Source organism: Podarcis liolepis (genome assembly GCF_965112155.1).
Source record: "Podarcis liolepis genome assembly, chromosome: Z".
NCBI classification, from domain to species: Eukaryota; Metazoa; Chordata; class Lepidosauria; order Squamata; family Lacertidae; genus Podarcis; species Podarcis liolepis.
In genome coordinates, this window is record NC_139570.1 from 19857751 (window position 1) to 19878061 (window position 20311).

The 20311-nt window shown below is 46.3% G+C and overlaps 1 protein-coding gene across 2 annotated transcripts; it reads left to right on the top strand.

Moving 5' to 3' along the window:
* The first annotated feature begins 3774 nt into the window (after positions 1-3774).
* SPRY3 (sprouty RTK signaling antagonist 3) lies at positions 3775-20165 on the top strand. 2 transcript variants are annotated; one of them, XM_083484541.1, is made up of 2 exons: positions 3775-3935; positions 14575-20165. In XM_083484541.1, the coding sequence occupies exon 2, from the start codon at positions 14622-14624 to the stop codon at positions 15513-15515; it is 894 nt and encodes a 297-aa protein (XP_083340667.1). In that variant the 5' UTR covers positions 3775-3935; positions 14575-14621; the 3' UTR covers positions 15516-20165. The 2 variants fall into 2 exon arrangements, with proteins under 2 accessions (XP_083340667.1, XP_083340666.1); XM_083484540.1 differs by lacking the exon at positions 3775-3935 and adding an exon at positions 10946-11134.
* The last annotated feature ends 146 nt before the right edge of the window (positions 20166-20311 follow it).

A 20311-nucleotide genomic window follows, 5' to 3' on the forward strand; every position in this document is an offset into this window, starting at 1 on the left:
GGGCACAAACACCAGAGGGGTTTACACACACACACACACACACACACACACACACACACCTCTCTTTCCAGGGGCGCAATAGGTGTTATCATTGTTGAGAGTTATATGCCAATCAGGTAAAAGTAGTCAAGGAAGGCAAAGGCAGAACTGGTGAGGAGTGTGGCCCATGGAGAGATGCAAGGGATGACCTCTCCCCACATTTTCCCAATTCCCATTGTAACTAAGCCAGGGTATGCATTATGATCTAATCTCATAGGGTTGTATTCAACAGAGTTCTAAGGCTATGACTCCATCAGTCATGATATCTTCTTCTTCTTTGATGATCACTTGTAGCAGAGTAAGATTTTCTTCCATGAACATGGTCTTAACAGTGAATCCATAAGTGACTGTGGAGGCCAATTCTGGATCCACAAGTCTTTCCAGTGGGGGCTTAGGTTTCTGGGCAGGAGTTTGAGTGTCTTCAAAGTCCATGACACTTTTGGCAAAGGCTGTTCTCCAACTGGAGCACTTGCAGGCCAGTGTTTCCCAATTGTTGGTGTTTATACTACATTTTAAAAAAATTGTCTTGAGAGAGTCTTTAAACCACTTTTGTTGACCACCAGCATTACACTTTCCATTTTTAAGTTTGGAATAGAGTATTTGCTTCAGAAGACGATAATCAGGTATCCAAACAACATGACCAGTCCAACGAAGTTGATGTTGAAGAATCATTGCTTTGACACAGGTGATCTTTGCTTTTTCCAGTACACTGGCATTGGTTCGCCTGTCTCCCCAAGTGATGTGTAAAATTATCTGGAGCCACTGTTGATGGAATCTTTCGAGGAGCTGGAGATGGCATTTATAAGTGGTCCACCCGTCACAAGCATACAGTAAGGTTGGTAGAGGTGGTAGTATAATAGGTTTGTAAACAAGCGCTTTGGTTTCCCTGTGAATGTCCCCGTCCTCAGACACTCTGCTCTTCAATCAGGAGAAAGCTGCACTTGCAGAGCTCAGGTGATACTGGATTTCGGCATCAATGTTGGCCCTTGTGGAATGAGAACTGCCCAGGTAGGAGAAGTGATCAACACTTTCCAACATTACACCACTGAGTTGGATTTGTGGCACTACAAAGGGGCTGTTTTGTGCTCGTTGGTGCAGCACTTTGGTTTTTGGGATTTCGAAATATAGTTCTCTTAGAATCATAGAATTGTAGTATTGTAAGGAACCCCAAGGGCCCTAATCACAGAACTGTAGAGTTGGAGTGGACCACAAGGATAATCTAGTCCAACTTCCTGCAATGCAGGAATATTTTGCCCAACATGGTGCTTGAGCCCACAGCTCAGATTAAAAGTCTCATGTTCTACCAATGGAGCTATCTGGAGAGTGCCTTCTACTCCAACCCTCTGCAGTGCAGGAGTCTCAACTAAAGCATCCATGACAGATGGTCCTCCAACCTCTGCTTAGAAGAAGTCCACAACCTCCCAAGGGAGACTGTTCCACTACTGAACAGTTCTCACTATCAGAAAGTTTTTCCTGATGTGTAGTCAGAATCTCCTTTCTTGTAACTTGAAGTCATTGGTTCAAGCCCTACCCTCCAGAGCAGGAGAAAACAAGCTTGCTCCATCTTCCATGTGACAGCCCTTGAGATATTTGAATATGACTATCATATCTCCTCTCAGCCTCCTCCTTTCTAGGCTAAACATACCCAGCTGCCTCAACCATTCCTCATCAGGCTTGGTTTCCACTCCCTTGATCATCTTAGTCACCCTCCTCTGTACACATTCGAGCTTGTCAATATCCTTCTAAAAGAGTATTCCAGAATTCTCCTACAGGACTGAGCATTCTTTCCTTCTCCTCTCCCTGTGTGCCCTCTAATCTGTTTTGTAGGCTCCTCTAGAGGAGATTTGGGGATGGTAAATATGCACATTGGGGGAAGGAGAGGATCAATCTCTATTGCCCTCACAGGAATCCTTACTCTGGCTCCCACTAGCGTAATGAGTTTATTCAACAATATGGTCCTTATTCTTGACATGCCTCCATTTCTCTGTGGTTTCCCTGAATATATTGTAGATTGCAAGCTCCTTGGGGCAGAGATCTGTCACACCTGTTCTTTGTAAAGTACTATCTACAGAGATGGCAATATATAGACAATGTTAATACTAATGCTAATAATAACAGAGAGGCGTAGGACTGAACTGTAAAACTGCACACTGACAACATTCCTCTGCACAAGTACCTGAAAGAAAACTCCACTGAACACAGTAGAGTTTATGAGCATACTTGCTTACGGCTGAGTGTGCCTTTCCCCTCTTCCTCCCCTGTCCCTTTTCCTCTTATGTATCATGTTTCTTAGATTGTCTTGTTTTTAATTTATTGTACACAAGCTATTATAAGAGCCTTTTTGGTTGAACAGTGGGTAGTACAAATGCTCTAAATAAATAAATAAAGGAGAGGATGGCATTTTGTTGCAGGCTGTTTCACACAAAATATAAAGAGTGGTGCCTATTTGGGTGCCTGTGTGAACCCATAGCAATGCTACTGTTAAAACATGCACCGGGTAGAATGAACAGTAGGTTTGGCTCCCACAGCACTGTTATTCACAAACATATTGCACAAACAGTGTACTTTAGGCACAAAGTTGTGGAAATGTTTTTTGGGTGCCACATGTGAAAATGTCTTAAGATAAATATGATTATTTTTTTTGGTGGCCTTCTTGGTTGCAGAGCCAAACCCTGCTGGTTTTCGAAAGATGCTGCCAGAGACAATCTCTCTAGGAAGACAAGTGTCCCAGCTGCATTCCTGATGACAGCTATCAGGATGTTAGATACCAATATCCTCCAGATCCAGCACTGAAATGCTTACAACAGAAACACTGCATCTCTAAGCCTGCCTTGGAAGGTCTCCTGTTCACACATTACAGGTTTATGTGGATAGAGTACATTTTTTGATTTGGACAGTTCAACTGCTGTGTGCACAGGTAAACACTCTGTACACTTGTTGAATGTATGTGAACATACCTCTGAAACAGATGGAAATTTTTTCTCCAATTTTAATTTTAGGTGTGATTTCTGCATAGACCTATGGAACTTTGTGTAAGCTCAGAAGTACTCTCACCTTTTATTTTTACTGTAGGTGAGGCAGACATGACTGAAAGCAGGTTATGGAAGGTGCAACCAGGTACCAGGGTATGAGTGCCTAACTTCCTAGAAAACTGGGATAACTTCTAATAAAATGCCTTTTGAGAACTCAAGTTCTGAGGCTAGGCAGAGTGTTGGCGGAATTTCTCTTTTCTTAAAAAAAGACATCCTAGAAGCCTTTCCCTCAACCACTCAGATTAGTTTTAATGACTCGGGAGAGGGACTCTGTACATGCTCAGAGGCAAGCTCGCCTTAAAAAAAAACTTGCTATGTTCCAAAATTGAACATTGGATCTTGGAGCTTCTGGATTTCGGGGTTGTAGAGAGGTTGGTTTGAGCTCTTGAAGCTGCTTCCTCCACCGCCTCTCTTTCACTCTCTGCTGCAAGGCTGGTTGGAATCAGCGGGCGAGCAGCAGCGAGATCCCTTTAGGGACGTCTAATGGGCCGATTCCATTTCAATTGGATGACGCCACTTGGGTAGCATTAAGAGCTACGGGAAAGGAAGAGCAGGGAAGGTGGGGGGGAGAACAGGGGGAGGAGCTAAAAACCCGCCCCGCCCCCTCCGCTCCCTCCATTCACAAGCGCGCAGGCTAGAGCGGCTACATTCACAAAAACAGCTCCACGCGCTGTAACCAGAGCCCGCCCCTTCGGAGACTCGCCCCGCCCCGAAGGAGGGGTCTTGCCTTGTTTCATCCGGAACGGCTCCGGTCGCTCTCCCGGCGACTGTACTTAAAACCACGGACGCGGCTTCTCCCCAGGGCGTCTCTTGGATGGAGTCCGCAGGAGCGCATCTGATAACAGCTCTTGCATCCCAGTCGAGGTGAGTGCCCGCGGAAGGGATGGATGGATGGATGGAGCCATCCAACCAACCTTCTTCTGCGTCCTACTCCGAAGGGTTTATCGGTACCAAGGGAGTGCCGGCGCAACTTGCGATCTTTTTCTTACCCCCAGCACCTGCGCTACTGAGAGGTCCTGTGCTTTTTACACGGGGTGCTGGTGGTGGCGAGGGATGCTCCGCGCTCCTCCAGGTGTTGGGAGGGAGCGTCGCTTTTCCCTTCTTGCCTGACGCGCGAGCTTTCGCGTTCAATAGAGTTCCTCGTCAGGAAGGTTGAGCAGGGGCTGTGGGGCGAGCGTGGGTCGCGCTGGCTGACAGTCGCTGCCCCTGTTCAGGTCCATCAGCTTTGCTGCTGGGGGAGCGGCGGGTTTTCCTCTCTTGTCTCTTCAAGAAACGGCGACGGCGGCAGCAGCAGCAGCAGCAGCTTCCCGAAGCGAAGAGTTGCTTAAGGCAGCAGCGTGGCGCCGGTCTCCTGCCTAGGCGGGACTCGACGGCGCTCTGACCCATAATCGGGCAGCCACCGGATCGTTTCTTCCTGCCTGGCCTGGGGGATCGCCCTGGGCACGCTTTGAGGAGGGCCTGGCGGAGATGGAATGGAGCGAGGCAGGAGGTACCTAGCCAGTAAAGACATGAGAAGATATTTCAGTTGTTGGAAGGGGTCTCTTTGTGAATGCGGGGTGGGGGGAAGGCGACCTTCATTTGTGTTGCCTCGTCTCAGGGTAGAGTTGCTTGTATGTATCTGTGGGCGATCTATTCGTTGGCTGGGCGGGGTCGCTCTTTGATGCAGGGGTCGGCGATAGAGTGCTGTCTCGGAACAGCTTCTTCTTATGTGATGGAACCAACCTGACGTCCCCGCAGAACTGGAATTTTTAGAAAAGCGGCTTCTCTCGACCGGAGGGGCTCAGTTCCCTCCCGGGATAAAATGATTGATAACGTTAACACGATTAATAATTAGTTAATAATCCATTAAACGGGGGTGGGCAGTGGTAGGTAATTTCAGACTCTGGACGCAAGGGCCCTATGCAACCCCCTCTTTAGAGGGTACATGTGTATTGCTTCACTTCGGTAAGCCAAAATGTGCTGGTTGGGGCGAACTCCTGCTTGTTCGGCTTAATGGGGCTTCGGAACTGCCTATCCTGTTCATTCCCCCGCCCCTCTCCACCACAGTATATTAAGGTATATTTAGAAAGAGTACGGAGTTGTTGAGACTTCAAGATTGTGGGATCTACTAAGGTATTTTTGTTAGACTACTGAGGTCCACCAACCAGAGGTAGCTACAAAATTGTGACAAGGGGGTGGGGGAGCCATAAGCAAAAAGGTGTGTGGGGAAGCCATTTATCTCCTGCACCCATAATTCACACATTGCAAATCTACATCTGAGTTAACACAGAATTGTACAATCTGCACCAGGATCTGGTTTAATGCTCCTGTTTCACAGGTGAGGAACACTGAGGCTAAAAAGAAGTGTTTGGCAAAATACCCCCCCCCCCCAAGAGGGTTCACCACCTCTATTGTTCAGGTTCACTAATTGTTGGGTAAATAGTAGGAGCTGAAAATCCTAGCAGACCTGCTGAAAATTGTGCAGTCGATTCCCACCTACCTTCAACCCAAAACTGCTGTATATTGCATAACAAAATCCTTGCTCCCCTAATAATAGTCTTTGCCATGCCTTCATTTCCCCCAGATTAGTTTGGCAGATTCACCTTTGGTCAAAGTGCTCAAAAATAGGCATTTATATATGTGTGTGCATGTGTTAAAGGGTTGGGCAAAGTCACGGGTGATAGAAGTCTCCACGGCTATTCACTGTGGTAGCTAGGTGAAACCTCCAAGTTCAGAAGCAGTATACCTCTGAAAATCAAATGATTGAGGCAAACCACAAATGGAAGGGTCCTTGCCTCTTAGAAGCTTAAAAGCCTTCAAGCTGTGTTGGCTAGCTGGGAATGTTTGAACGAGGGGCTCCTTGGTCTGGTCAGCAATGCTGCCCTTTTAAATTATTTGCAGGAGTGATGGAGGGTTCATATCCAGAAAACATAAACTTGTTAGATGTGCCAGAGAAGGGAGAACAGGTTTTTTGGGGGGGGGCAGGGGATGACAGGTGTGTGATGTTTATTATGTCCATTGTAGCTAGAGTAGGATTTGAGGGATAATTAGGGTTGGGGATGCATGGTATCAAACAGCATACCTGATTATACCTGCCAGCTGCAGCAAGTGACATGCGATCTGGTAAAAGGTGTAGATGTGGGGCTTTCCTTGTTCTTCTTTTTTTTTTTTTAGGAGATCATGAACTCATTTAGGGAAAGGGCTGAACTCATTCAATAGCAGAGCACATGCTTTGAATGCAGAATGCCCCATATTCAATCCCCAGCATCTTCAGGCAGTGCTGCTGCTTGCCAGTGTGGACAGTGCAGAGATAGGTGGACCAGTTGTAGAAGGCATCCTCCTGTGTTTCTAACTCCTACAGGCAGCTGGGAAGCAAAACCTGAAAGGGGGCTGATGGACTGGAGGGAGAGATTCAGTACTGGGGCTGGGGGAGGAGGGATTGAACCATCAAGGGTGGTGATGAAAGGATGCAAGAATGCTTTATGAGGCAAAGGGAAACTTGTTAGCAGTAACACACCTAGATAATTTAAATTCCATGGGCAAGGGATGTGTTGGAAAATAATAAAAGAAAGTAAGCAAGGAAATTGGCATGCCTCCTTAATTGGGGTGAGAGGGTAGGCAGGCTGGTTATTTCTAGCTAGCCAAAAGGCTTCCAGTTACTGAAAGATCTTTTACTCCTTAACTCCTTTGCCATTACAGCAACTTGGTGGAGTTGCTGCCCATTAATAATGCTTTAACTACATAGTATTTGTATTGCATATTGCAGGTGCTAAAATTGCTTTGCAGGCATGGCACTGAGAAATCCTTGCAAGGTAGGCAGGTAGCATTACTCCTTATGGCAGGTAGGAGGCTGAGGCTGGGATGTGGTGGTTCCAAGGAACCTTCAGTGCAGGCGAGCCCAGGAGTAAGTTTTCCCATGTTCACTGGGGTCTGCTTTTGGGATAAGATAGCAGCACTTGTGAGTTTGTGACCGAGGCAAGGATTTCATTGAGGACTTTTGAAGCTGCAACTAGCGTTTTTTAGCCCTGTGCTACACAGGCATCCACCCCACACAAGAGAGATCAGTATTGTTTTAAAAATCCAAATTCTTTTTTAATTAGGCCACACCCTCCTGGATGGGACCAGGTTGCTGCTGGAAAAGATGCTCCTGGGATAAAGCAGGGCTATCTTGTTGAATAGAGTTGAATAAGGAGAACAATTATATATATGTATGCGTGTGGTTTGCGTGCTTGAATGGAAGGAAATGCTTTATGTGCAGGCTCCAACCTGTCTGTATCAGAATATTCACACTCAAATCCATGTCAATCTCCCTGTTTCAGGAAGAAAACAAACAAACTGCTTATCAGTTCTGCCTAAATAGAAGCATTTTGTGTAAATCAAAAGTGTATATCTTCTTCTTGGACCAACTCTTCCACTGGCATAGAAGATTACCTGCTTTTATTCATTTGTTTCTAATGATAAGGTAACCAGGTAACAGTAGTCTTCATGAAAAATTGGGATGAGATAAATAATTCCCTGGATGATTTTAGTTTTGGGGTTAACAGTTGGGGAAACAATCACTTTCTCTCCCCTTCTCCTGATCTGTGTAGGAACAATGAATTGCCAGTTTCTAGCTGTCCCATAGATCTGTGGGGACTAACATTAGGGTGAGCAAATCTAACCTAGGGCTAAATCAAAATTGCAGCCCAGCCAACAAATCATCTTTGCTGGACAGTATTTGGGTAGCATATGAAATGGCTGCTCCGGTGTCCGCACTCATTGCCTCGGTTTGTAAAAAATCAAGGCTGCACAAGGATTTACTAAGCCTGCCATGAAACTACACGCTGTGTGCCCTTCTGTGCAATATCTTGTGGGTGTGTTGGGCTGAGCATCACAAGAAATGATGGGGAGTACAGTCAGAAGCACTTTCTTCTTCTTTAAAGTGTCCAGGTGCTCTGTGGGGTGGCAAAGGAGGAAATAGGTCCCCAAGTTGAGTCATGGCTTGAGTGAAGCCTCTTTTTTTGTAAATTGGGAGGGCCACACTTAAGCTTGCTTTCCACCTTGCTTCATCACTTTGGTGTCGGGGAATCATGATAGCTGGTTGGCAGAGGTGTGTGACTTGCCTTCTGCCGAAGAGCGAAGGGGGTCATTAGCTCCTCTTGTCTGTCAGGCGCTGCTTTGCCATCCTTTTTCAATGGCTTGCTCTGTAGTGTGGCTTCCCCACTCAGCTGCTGCGACTGCCAACTCCTTTCTATTCACCCTCTCTGCCTCTCTCCCCTTTTCCCTTCACTGCAGTATCTATTTCAGTCCCTCCTGCCGGCTGGATTGGATTCATCGCATCCGGAATGGCAAACAATTTATTGTCATTCAATCCTCTTTTCTCTCTTCTTCATCTTCTCCCTCCCTCCCCTCCCTCCATCAATCCTGTTTGGTGCTGGAGAATCTTGCTGGGTCCTAAAGGTTGTCCAGTCAAAATTTGGGCTCAACTAGGCTAGCATGTGAATAATAGCTTTTACAGAAAGGTTGTGCTTCTGGAAATTTAAGATGTTGCCTTATACGGAGCCAGACCATTGATCCATCTAGTTCAGTATCATCTTCACTGATGAGCAGTGGCTTTGAGGACCTTTCCCTTCCCTATCTGGAGATGCTGGGGGGTGGAATCAGGTACCTGCTGTGTGAAAAGCATGGTCTCCACCGCTCAGGTGGGCCATCTGCACATCGGTGGCTGAAATTCTATGCTGAGAGAAGCTGAAATTGTGCATTCAAACCTCCCTTGGTGGTCTTAAGGGCTAGAAGCACTGTGTGTTTCATTGCTTAACAAAAAATGAAGATTCTTAGGCTACCCAATCTGATGAGTCCTGTCTGTGCATCCTGTTCAAAGTTTCACATTGGGCAATGTAAATTTGCAGGACTACAGAATGGTGCTTATTGGTTCAAAGTTGTGGCATTGAACCCATGCCCAACAAACAGCTTTTCAGCTTAAAAAAAATCATCCTTGCAATTGCCTTGTGAGGTAGGCTACTTGGAGAGTTAGCGATATGTCTGACCAACCCAGATGAATGGGAGATTTTACTTGCATCTATATAGAAAGACAGCTTTTTTTGGGGGGGGGATCCTGGTTGATAAGATTGGTTGTCAACCAGATCAAGCATTGCACTTTTGGCCCAGAATAGGGGCTGTGAGGTTCCAAGTCAGGCAAGCCTGCCCTTGCTGGCTGTATTGCTCTGAGCTCATTTCACTGTGATGATTGTGGTTGTGGTTGTTACATTAATATCCCACCTTTCCTCTAAGGTGTTCAAGGCAGCATACATAGTTCTCCCTCCTTCCCATGTTATCTCCACAACAACCCTGTGGGGTAGGCTGAGAGAACAGTGACTGGCCCAACGTCACCCAGTGGGCTTCATGACTCAATGAGGATTCGAACTCTGGTCTCTCAGGTCCTAGACTAAAACTCTAATCACTGCACCAACTCACTCTCTGATGCACCTGATCCGAAGTTCAAACTTGTGCCAGAGGCAGGGCTTAGTTTATCTACCCATTTAGCTTAGCTTCCTCTTCACTGTGCTTTTCTGCTGGATTGCATCTCATGCTAACTATACAGTCCTATACATGTCTTCTCTGAAGTACCATAGAGGGCACTGACTCCCAGGTAAGAGGGTATTGGATTTTCAGTCTTCACACAAGAGTTTACATGTGCTTCTTTCTCCCCTCTCTGCCAGCTAGCAGTACTTAATGCAGCTTGTCAACATGAGGCAGAATACAGAAAAGAAATAGTATGCACTCTGTAGTAGTCAATGTAGATTTTTAATCTTGCATGGGAAGCTGATTTAAGAAAAGGTCCATGTCAGCATTGTGAAAGTGGGGCAAATCCTCCATCGGAGGAATAGGTAAAAACATGCTGGGTTTTGCAAGCAGGAACAAAGCCATGCAAATTCCCCAATATGCATATGGAGAGAGATAACCCTTTTCCTTTGCACAAGGAGGACCTTGCCCTCTGTGCAATGCCTGTTTTAGCTTCCATGCATTAGCAAAACTTTCCTCAACCTGGATGCCCTCCAGATATTGTTGGACTACATCCCTCATTGGCCAGAGCTAGTCTGATCAATGGTTAAGGACAATGGGAGTGGTAATCCAAAACATTTGGAGGGCACCAGGTTGAGGAGGGCTGCTCTGGCACTGAGATGCTTCCACCACCATCCAGAATGGGGGTATACTTCAGCAGAGCCCTGCAGGTAACTATGGCTCTCTCCTTGTCTGTTTACAGTCCAACAGATAAACTCTACATACCGAATGCTTGCAGTTCTTTCCTGAACAATCATGAGAACAGTGATGTATAATGGGTATGGGGAACGAGACAATGTTGCTGTATCCAGTGGTAGAAAATTTCCCAGTGCACTGTTTTTCCATAGAAAAATTTCCATTTCACATGTTCATAAACAACAATTAATGGGTGCCAATTGCAAAAGCAATATTAGGCAAGCTTTGCAACTTCAGAGCTTTAAACTCTGGTTTCCTAAATACAAGTAAAATAAAAGCATGCTAAATTAGATCACACTCCAGGGCAGCAGAATTCACACACACACACACACACACACACACCCAAGCAAAATGCCTCAATTTGCATAGGAAATATTTACAACTCAACGTCTTCCAGGAAACTCACATCATGGCATCTCCTCCTCCCTGGATTTAGAGGTGCATGATGGAGCTGGTATTGCTTTTCTCAGCCTCTTACAGCCAGCCAGCCAGCCATGCTGTATCACCCAGCTGCATCCAGGAGCTTTACTGCCATGAATTTCTTGAAGAGTGAAAGCCTTGTGCTCTTTGCCTGCCAAACTTGGTGAGCATGAGAAGGGGGGGGGGTGTTGCGTGTGTGTGAAAGGAACGGAAATGGAGAAGAAGAAGAAAAAGAAGAAAAGGGGAGGGGAGAAATGAGGGTGTAGAAAGATTGAATGCAGGGAAAGAAAAGATGCTGTTAAAGAAAATGGTCCTTTGCCGTGGGTTCCCCCTCTCTGAGTTCACACCTCACCATAGACGCTATTATCCACTTGTTGCCACTCTCCGTGGTCAGCGATTGTACCATTTTCCAGCAGGAGTGAACCAAGGTATGTGCTCTTTACTCTTCCCACTGCTTGCTTGTTTGGCGAAAGGGAGTGAACAGGCAGAAACCACAAGGAGCAGTAGCCAGGAGGCCCTGGGAATTGTGTGAGTGGGCTTTGATGGATACCCAATAATGCTGACCCCTGATGTTGGCTTCCTAATGGAGAATGTGTTGCAAAGAAAATGCTGAGCTGAAAACATAAAGCACATGTTGTTGGTGAGGTAGCACCCTTCACTTGGTAGGCAATGAGCCTCCTGGGTGATTTTGTGTACTCTGGCTTCCAGACTTTTTGGGCATAGAGTTACAATTCCCAGCACCCTTAACAAACTACAGTCCCCAGGATTATTCAGGGGAAGCCATGTGCGTTAAATGCATGGTAAATCTGGCAGTCGTTACAGTTTCCTCTCCCGTATTATATATTTAAGGTTCCTGTGTATTTAAAGTTCCTGTGTTTACTCTGGTAAAAAAAAAGAAGAAGCCGCCTTCTGCACATGCTCAGTTGCTGAAGACACATTATGACACATGGGCCTGATTCGAAGAAAGCTCTGGTCCCTCTTCTCTTTGCACCTGCCACCCCCACTCCCCCAACCTAATCCTACAACTCTTTCCAAGCTCATCTTGCCTTGCCTGGAAGCTCAACTTTGCTTTAAATGAATCTGGGCTAGCTGTTTTTTTCCCCTTTGGCAGGAGGAACACCCAAAGTAGTGCTGGCTTTTAGCAATCAAAGGAAGATGGCTCTTGATCTTCACTCTTCTTCAAGGTCGACCTGGCTAACAAAAATCAATCTTCCCACTGCTCTTTTCCTCGTTTCATCCTGCTCAGGCAGCATTTGTTACCAGCTTCTCTGGCTTCATTGACTCACTTGCCTATATAGAGACTAGTTTGCTGACCTTAAAAATGGGGGGGGGGGAGAGACCAGTCCCCTCCTCTAAGGAGGGAGAGACTCCTAAAATTGTAGGGAAGAATAGCCAGTGTGGGACTTTTTGGCTTAAACCATAAATAGCCCCCTACGGTGATTTTGTCTTGGCTCCTGAGAGCCATGGGTAGGGATGGATGACTCTTTTCATTTCTCATTTTCCCAGTCATAAGTTCAGTTCTCCAAATTTCTGCATGAACCTGTGACATATAACACCTTTATATGTAATTTTGCCAGCTGTACACATTTTTGCAAGCCATTTATCCTAATGTTGTGTTGTTGTATTATATTGTTACCAGTTCTTGCATTGTGGATCGAGGGCCCGACCCCGCTACGTAAAATAAATACACAAGGACACGTGATATAAGGTTAATGGGCAAGAAAAGGCCACAACTTTATTGATTACAGCAGTGAAAAGGTATTGGCTTAGGCATTGGATGACTATAGGTGGTGGGTTTATTCAACAGTAGGTGGAGCCTGTTGATGCTCATCCAACTATAGGCTCAACCCCTGATGTCACCGAGGGTCGTGCCATGGCCTCCCGCCAAGCAGGCATCGGACGGAATACACGACCGCCAGATTCCTTTAACGGAATAACCCACGGTAGATAGCATAGGCGATGGCCACACCTAGCCCTTGACACAGCACAACACATGAATCCAATGCCTAACCTACCCACCAATACCACAAAAGTTGTGACGATTGCTACGAGGTAGGCGAAAAAACCAAAAGGCCTAATGCCAAATGGAAAAATTCCTACCAGGCCCCCCAGCCAACCAGGGCGACCAACCTAAGGTCCATAGCAAGGCCAAAAACCTATACCCTGAGCTAAATGGGAGTGGAGGGTGGGTGACTCTCTGAGGGACGACGACGAATGAGGAGGAGGCGGAGCTAGCACCACAGCATTAAGCTGCTACACACGCCCCCCGGAGGCACCTGGTTGGCCACCTCCAGTGGGCGTGGGCGCCAGCCAGGTAGGAGGGGAGGGGGCTAATGCCCCCTACCAGGGGCGGGGCTCGGTCTCCCGCCCACAACCACTCCCCTCTCTTCCAGGGAGGAGAGTCTTTATTATGCACACTGTCCCTTAATGTGTGTATTTTGGTCTGAGAACTGCAGTGCAAAATTCAGAGAAGTGTTAATTTTGAAGGATGACTGCATTTCAGTTCCAGTATAATTTCAGAAAGTGTGGCTTTTAGATGGGCTTGCATTAAAAAATAACCAAATTGATATTTTTCTTCTTCTACTAGCCTTGGTGTTCTGGACCCTAGTTTGAGTAGCCGTCTATTGCCCCATACTGAATAACTTTTTCTCAATCTATCTCCCCCTCCCTGTCTTCTGGGGATTCTAGGGCACTTCTAGCATGGGCTTGGTTTGCAGATGGGGTTGTGGGCAACTTCCTCCCCCCCCTCCAACCTTGCCAGATTTTCTCTGGAAAGGGTCAATCTGAATTAAATGGTGGTAGGGATATGGGCTGGGTCTCCTACGCTGTGAGAAGGTTGGCATTGCTCTGTGGCTGGAATGAGGAGCCTCCAGATGCTACTGGACTGCAACTCTCATCATCCCTGATCAATGGCCATGCTGACTGTGGCTGTTAGGAGTTGCAGTTCAGCAGCATCTGGAGGGCCCAAAGTTCCCCATACCTGCTGTATGGGCATGTAAAGGAAAAAGTACCCAGTCCCACTGTGCACAAAGTAGCAGATGAATCAGGGGATCGTGTTGTTCTTCAGATCAGATGCCTTGTACAAGCCAGGTGCCACCTTGCCTGAAAGGGAGGGTTGCATTTTTAAGCCACAAGATTTCCAGAGGCTCCCAACATTAGGTGATAGCAATGCTTAAAAAATGAATTGCCTGATGTGTGTTAATAGGCACAATATTTCTTCATGAGTACCAGCTGTGCCTTGCTGTTTTTTAATTGGTAGTTCCAGCCCACTGCAAGAGATGCATGCCCCACCCCTCCCTCCATAAAAGTTCCTGATCCAAGACTATCAGCCAGACACAGCGTTTCTCAACGTTGGGCTGCCAAATGTGGCTGGACTATGACTCTTACCATACCTAGCTAGCTGGACCAGTGGTCAGGGATGAATCATAGAATTGCTGAGTCAGAAGGGCCCCCAAACACCATCTAGTCCAATCTCCTGCAATGTAGGAATCTCAGCTAAAGCATCCCTCACAGATGAACATCCAACCTCTGCTTTAAAAGCTTCAATGTAGGAGAGTCTACAACCTCCTTGGGAAGTCCATTCAAACAGCTCTTACTGTCAGAAAGTTCTCCCTGATGTTTAGTCAGAATCTCTTGTAACTTGAATCCATTGGTTCAGGTCCTATCTTCAGAGCAGGAGAAATCAAGCTTGCTCCATCTTCCATGTGACAGTCTAACATTTGGGGACCAAAAGTTGAGAAAGGCTGCTAGAGCATAGATGTCTCAATTTCTCCTCTGCCCCAACAAAATGTCTCGATTGGTCTTTTACTGTTGTGATTTAACAGTGGGGTGGACTCCCCCCCTTTGCTTTTTGTTTCTTCTCCTGCAGGACCTTCTGATGTTCCCTGCTGACTGGAGCCTTCATCCTTCCCCAGAATGCCCTTTCCAGCCAGCACCACTGAGCGCAGCCCTGAAGACACCATGGCTTCAGCGCCTGAGGATTTGCAGCAAGTCCTTTCCATCGACCAGATTTGTGCCATCCGTGCCACCAATGACTACGTGGAGAGACCTGCCTCATCCAAGCAAGCTCCCTCCACTCCATCCCAGTCGCAAGCAGCCCACAAGCAGGAGGTGGCTCAGGAACGCCTGGTGCCCACCACCACCCAGGACCTTCAGCCTGGCCAGCCACCCCTCCTGCAGCCTCTGAGCCATTCCAGCACTGCCAGCTCCATCTCCCACAGCACCACAGCCTCAGAGCAGAGGCTCATCACACCATCGCACTCAAGGCACTCGCTTGTCCGGAATCAGCCCCAAGCAGGCGACCCAAAGCCTGAGGAGCTGCGGAAGGGAACATCTGAGAAGCCTCGTGTCGCCCATGCTGGCCACTGCTTCATCTGCGAGGAATGCGGCCGCTGCAAGTGTGCCCGCTGCATGGCGACACGCAGCTTGCCCTCTTGCTGGCTTTGCAACAAGCGCTGTTTCTGCTCACCAGAGAACCTCATTGACTATGGGACTTGCCTCTGCTGTGTCAAGGGCATTTTCTACCACTGCTCCTCAGATGATGAGGACACCTGTGCCGATGACCCCTGCTCTTGTGGCCCGGGATCCTGCTGTGCCCGCTGGGCTGCCATGAGTTTCCTCTCTTTGTTCATGCCCTGCCTGTGCTGTTACTTTCCCACCTTGGGGTGCCTCAAACTTTGCCAGTGGGGTTACGATGCCTTTAAGCGGCCTGGTTGTCGCTGCCAGAACCACACCAATACTGTCTGCAGGAAGATCTCCACCACAACCAGTGGAGCCACTCTCCCTAAGACTTTGGACAAGCCAGTATAACTTCCCACAGGAAGTGGGCAGGGGGGGAGGGGGGAACACCTGGCTGTTCATCATTGTGTTGTTCCTTCAGGTTCCCCTGCTGGAATCTTACAGCTTGGGAACAAAGCAATGATGGAATAGCCAGCCAGCTATGCAAGCTCCCTTTGGAGCTTGTTCCATGATAGATATAAATTGTCCCTGTGAGCAAGATTAGGCTCTAGGGCTTTTAAGGTGTCCTCAACATTGGACAAGTAGAGTGGGAAGCTGAGGCATGCACTAAATCAGCATGGTTGGTGGTGGTGGATGGGGGGGGGGGAAGGGTGTAGTTTTGCTATAGGATGGCTCAGGATTCTGACCTCCAGAATGCCTTATGAGTTGCTCTCCTGTGGTGGGTTTTAAAAACAAAACAAAACCAGAAAGGAAAAGGGTATTTCACCCAAGCACTATGATAGCCTGAGAAACAGTCTATTGTAAAAACAAAACAAAAAACAAAACCCATTATTTTTTCACTTCTGGTACCCATCCCTATGGCTTGTATTCTGCTCCTTCTGCCATGCACAATTTGCAGATGGGGGAGAGGCTAGCAAAACTGTAGCAAATGCAAGGTAGCTGGGCCAAGTGTGGGATGGGCACCTTCGGTAGTTCCTGGCTGGGGAGATGCAAAACTGTTGAGGGTTGATAGCCTCCCTAAAAGGAGGAGAAAGCCCAAAAGCTTATGTGTTTTTTTTAAAAGGAAGGAAGGAAGGAAGGAAGGTTGGTTCACCAATTTAGGGTAAAACCTCTTTACTTTTTGTAGGGGTGGCAAAAGTTGGAATCATCATTCACTGTAGCAACGAAGGGGTAGTTTAAAGAGTCTTGCTAGCCTAAAACAAAGCAAGCCCTCAATCTCCATTTCCTCCTAAGCTTATCTGGTACCAGATACCATGGACAGTCACTGTGAGTCTAAAGCCAGAAGTGACTCCTGTGGCTGATCTTAAACTGCAAGGCATTTCTGGTGTCTTGCAGACAAAAGTCACTTCTATGGTTGATGTATCCTTTCTCCCATCTCTTCAAGAGCAGAGGCCTTCTCAACCCAGTCAGATGGCCGGAGTACAAGAAGTATATTATTATTATTATCATCATTATTTTAAAATTTAGCACCCACGACACAGTTTCTCTTTGAAACAGTGAGTGTTGTTTTTTTTTAAAAAAAAAAGCTCAAGGGAAAAGAGTTATGGTTTCCTTTGCCTGAAAACCTTAGCTTTCAGTTAGGTATATCCTGCAATTTGAATAGAGGGCGGGACATATGCAGTGCAATGGGTTATGTTTGTCATTGACTCCTCCCTGCCTAACCCAAAGCACTTTGGTTCCACTTGAGTACAGAAGGATGATGTAGGTATGGCTCAGAAAGTTTTATGCTATGACTTTTAGGCAAGACTGACCCAGGAGCTAAGGAGCAGACATTGTGTGCAGGAGGTTCCATACTTGGCACCTCCAGGAAGGGCTTGGGAAGGCTCCTGTGTGAAACTTGGAAGATGTGCTGCCTGTCAATGCAGATAGCACTTTGCTGGCTGGATGGCTGATCTGATGAGGTATGAAGAAGGTGTGATAGCTCAAAGCATTATATATACCTTTTCAGGTAGCAGGCAAATCTGTGGGTTATATCCAAGACTAGTCCTATGTAGAGAATAGGACTGTTGACATAGAGCAAGCTGTTGCCATTAATGGACATGACTACCTTGGGTTCATTACTTTTAATGGGTCTACTCTGAGTAAAACTTGGTAAGGTACAACCCCATGTCTCCTGTGGTCAAAGGAGCAGTCCCTCTGATCCCCTGCAACTCTCTAGATATTGACTTAAAACATCTGTCATCCTTGACCACAGTCTGTGCTGGTGGGGGTTAATGGGACTTGGAATCCAACAACATATGGAGGGCAGCAGGTTCCCCACCCTGGCCTTATAAAAAAATGGGTGGGGAGAGGGTGGTGGTGACAAAATGTGTGTTACTCAGACCCTTTGGTTCACATTCTTGTTCCTAAATTTGCATGTTGCTTCTGCTTATTTTCATATTAGTTTTGTAAATGTTTAACCAAGGCGGGGATGAGAAACCTTTTTCAGCAAGAAGGCTGCATTCCCATGTTGGACAACCTTTCGGGGGGCCACATACCAGTGGTGGTGGGTTCAGCTGCAAAAGTGGGTGGAGCATGTGGATGTGGCTGATCTGTGTAGATTCCAAGTCTGCAAAAGCTACATACGACATCTCACCATCCTTGGTCTAGGCAAGCAAATGATATTAATTATAGTTCAAGGACGCATTCCAGCCTAGCAAAATCATTCAAGGGGCGTGTGGTCCCAAGGGCCATATACAGAGGTGTGGAGGGCCACATTTAATCCTTAGGCTTCAGGTTACCAGACCTGGACCTAGGGAGTGAAAAGGAGATGAAAACGGCCCACACACATTGCCATCCCAGATGAATGCATGATAGGTAGACGCCAAAGCTAGGCCTGCTCAGCATGTTCTCTGCTGCTCAGATTGCAAACCTGTGGCCTGTTAGTCAGGGTTCTGCAGTCCAGCAAAGAATGGTGACTGAGCCACTGTTGGGTTAAGTTGTCCTTCTATGATCCCACATTGTCCAGGCATGCCTTAGACCCACCAAAGGGAATGGTTTTAGAGTTGGGTGTGGTGCTGCTTCCTTTTGAGGGCACTGCAAGTTGGGTGCCCAAGCATGCAGACCACAGAAAACACCCCGCCAATTTCTTCTCATTGTTTTAGAAGTTGCTTTGATTATATTTTTGAGTGTGCAATTGTTAGTGACATACATTTATGATGGCTTGTGATAACCTGCTATGAATGGTGCCATAGACAAGATCTGGCTTCTTGGTACATTTCTGCTAATGCCAAAGGACTCTCTTAAGCTGTGTGCATTATGCCAGTTTTGGGCTGCTTTGTTTATTGGAGTACTTTAGAGGCTTCTTTCCAGGGGTTTCTTGCACTGTGTTAAGTGGAATGTGGAAAGTGCCAGAGGCTGTTTTTCATCCAAATCTTGGTTGCCACTTCTGATCATAGTGGCCTCCTTTTTGTGGATTTGGAAGCATTAATGCCTCTTATTTTTTCCCTTCTATAACTTTTTTCCTACCCCCCCCCCCCCGAAGAACCCTGGTAAAAGGGTGGCTTCTTTTTCGAAAGTGGGTGATAACAGGGCATGGTTTTTTGCAAAGGTCAGAACAACATACCCTCCAACATTTCTCCGATGAAAATAGGGACGTCCCATTCCATAATGATAATTTTACTATTTATACCCCACACACCTTACTGGGTTGCGCCCAGCTACTCTGGGCAGCTTCCAACATATATAAAAACATAATAAAACATTTTAAAAACTTCCCTATACAGGATTGCCGTCAGGTGGCTTGGGGGGTCGGATAACTCCATACCCTCCTACATTTCTCCGACGAAAATAGTGACATCCCAAGGGAAAGTGGGACATTCCGGGATCAAATCAGAAACTGGGATGGCTTCTCTAAATCAGGGACGTCCCTAGAAAATAGGGACACTTGGAGGGTCTGCAGAACAACAGAGATGGTTCTTGTCTGACCCAGTCAAGTGAAAATAATCACTCATGTGTAGCAGTAGAGTCCTTCTGAAAGACCCATGGACTCTCTTGCTGCCTAGGCACGGTCATTAGGGGTGTAAGGGGGCTCCGTTTTCCATTCCTCCCTATGTTCATTGTATGAAGCACTGTTTCCACTGCACTGCAGTTCCTCTTCTACCAAAACCTGTGTTAATCGTCTTGCTGTCCACTGTGGTGAAATTAAGTAACTTATGTAAATCACATTGTCATTAGTTATTCCACGTCATCCATTTCAATACAAAGCAAATGTAATGCATATATGGGAGGTGGTGATGGGGGGACGCAAACAGTTAGGTATGGCTAGTAAACTGAAAACAAAGACAGTGAATACTGATTGTATTTGTTAAAATGGTTTCTGTTCCGGATATGGGATTAATAAGTGAACACCAGCAATTTCTGCTCCCGTTTCTGTTGCGAGGGTGAAACAGCATTGTATTTGGTCCCATTAGTTTGCATAGCCGCCAAAAAAAGAATATTTTGGGTCTTTGGGCCCATGCAACTCCCTGAAGTAATGTTGCCTGCTTTCTCCCTTGTCCCCTTGTTACAACAAGGTTATATCCTCTGTTTGAAAGCACCTGCCCTTTGTCAGGATGCTTTGAGTAGGTTTATTTCCTCCTCCAGAAAGCCCCTTGCATTTGAGATCCAAAAGGACCACAATACTATGGGATTCAAGACACTCTCACCCTCTGTTGGGTAAAAAAAAAAAAAAGGCATTTTGTATAGTGTGTCCTCTAAAATTGTGTCCTCCCCCTCACCTCATACAAAGCATAATACCTGCTCATAATCTACCATCTCATTGTGTATAGATATATTTTTACCACACTTTTACCATTAAAAAAAATATTTATTTGAAATGTTTATTTTAAAGTTATTAAAAATGGCATCTTAATGTATTTATTATAACGCTCTTAGTTGTGTGCCTCTTTTCCTCTCTTTCTCTCGCAAATCTAATTAAGCTGTTGCTGAAACAATGCTGAAATTTGAAAAAAATTAATTCTATGGGTGGTGTTCGAAACCACTTCAATGCAGCTATTCAATAAAATATATATTAATTTTGAATCCGTTTCTTGTTCTGGTCTTTGTGGAAGGTGTAGTGCAACTACTAAAAAGGCCCTGTTACAAGTCTTTGTGGGAGGTGTAATGCCACTACTGAAAAGACCCTGTCAGACCTCAGACAGTGGCAGGAAGCCCTGGGGCTAGCTTAT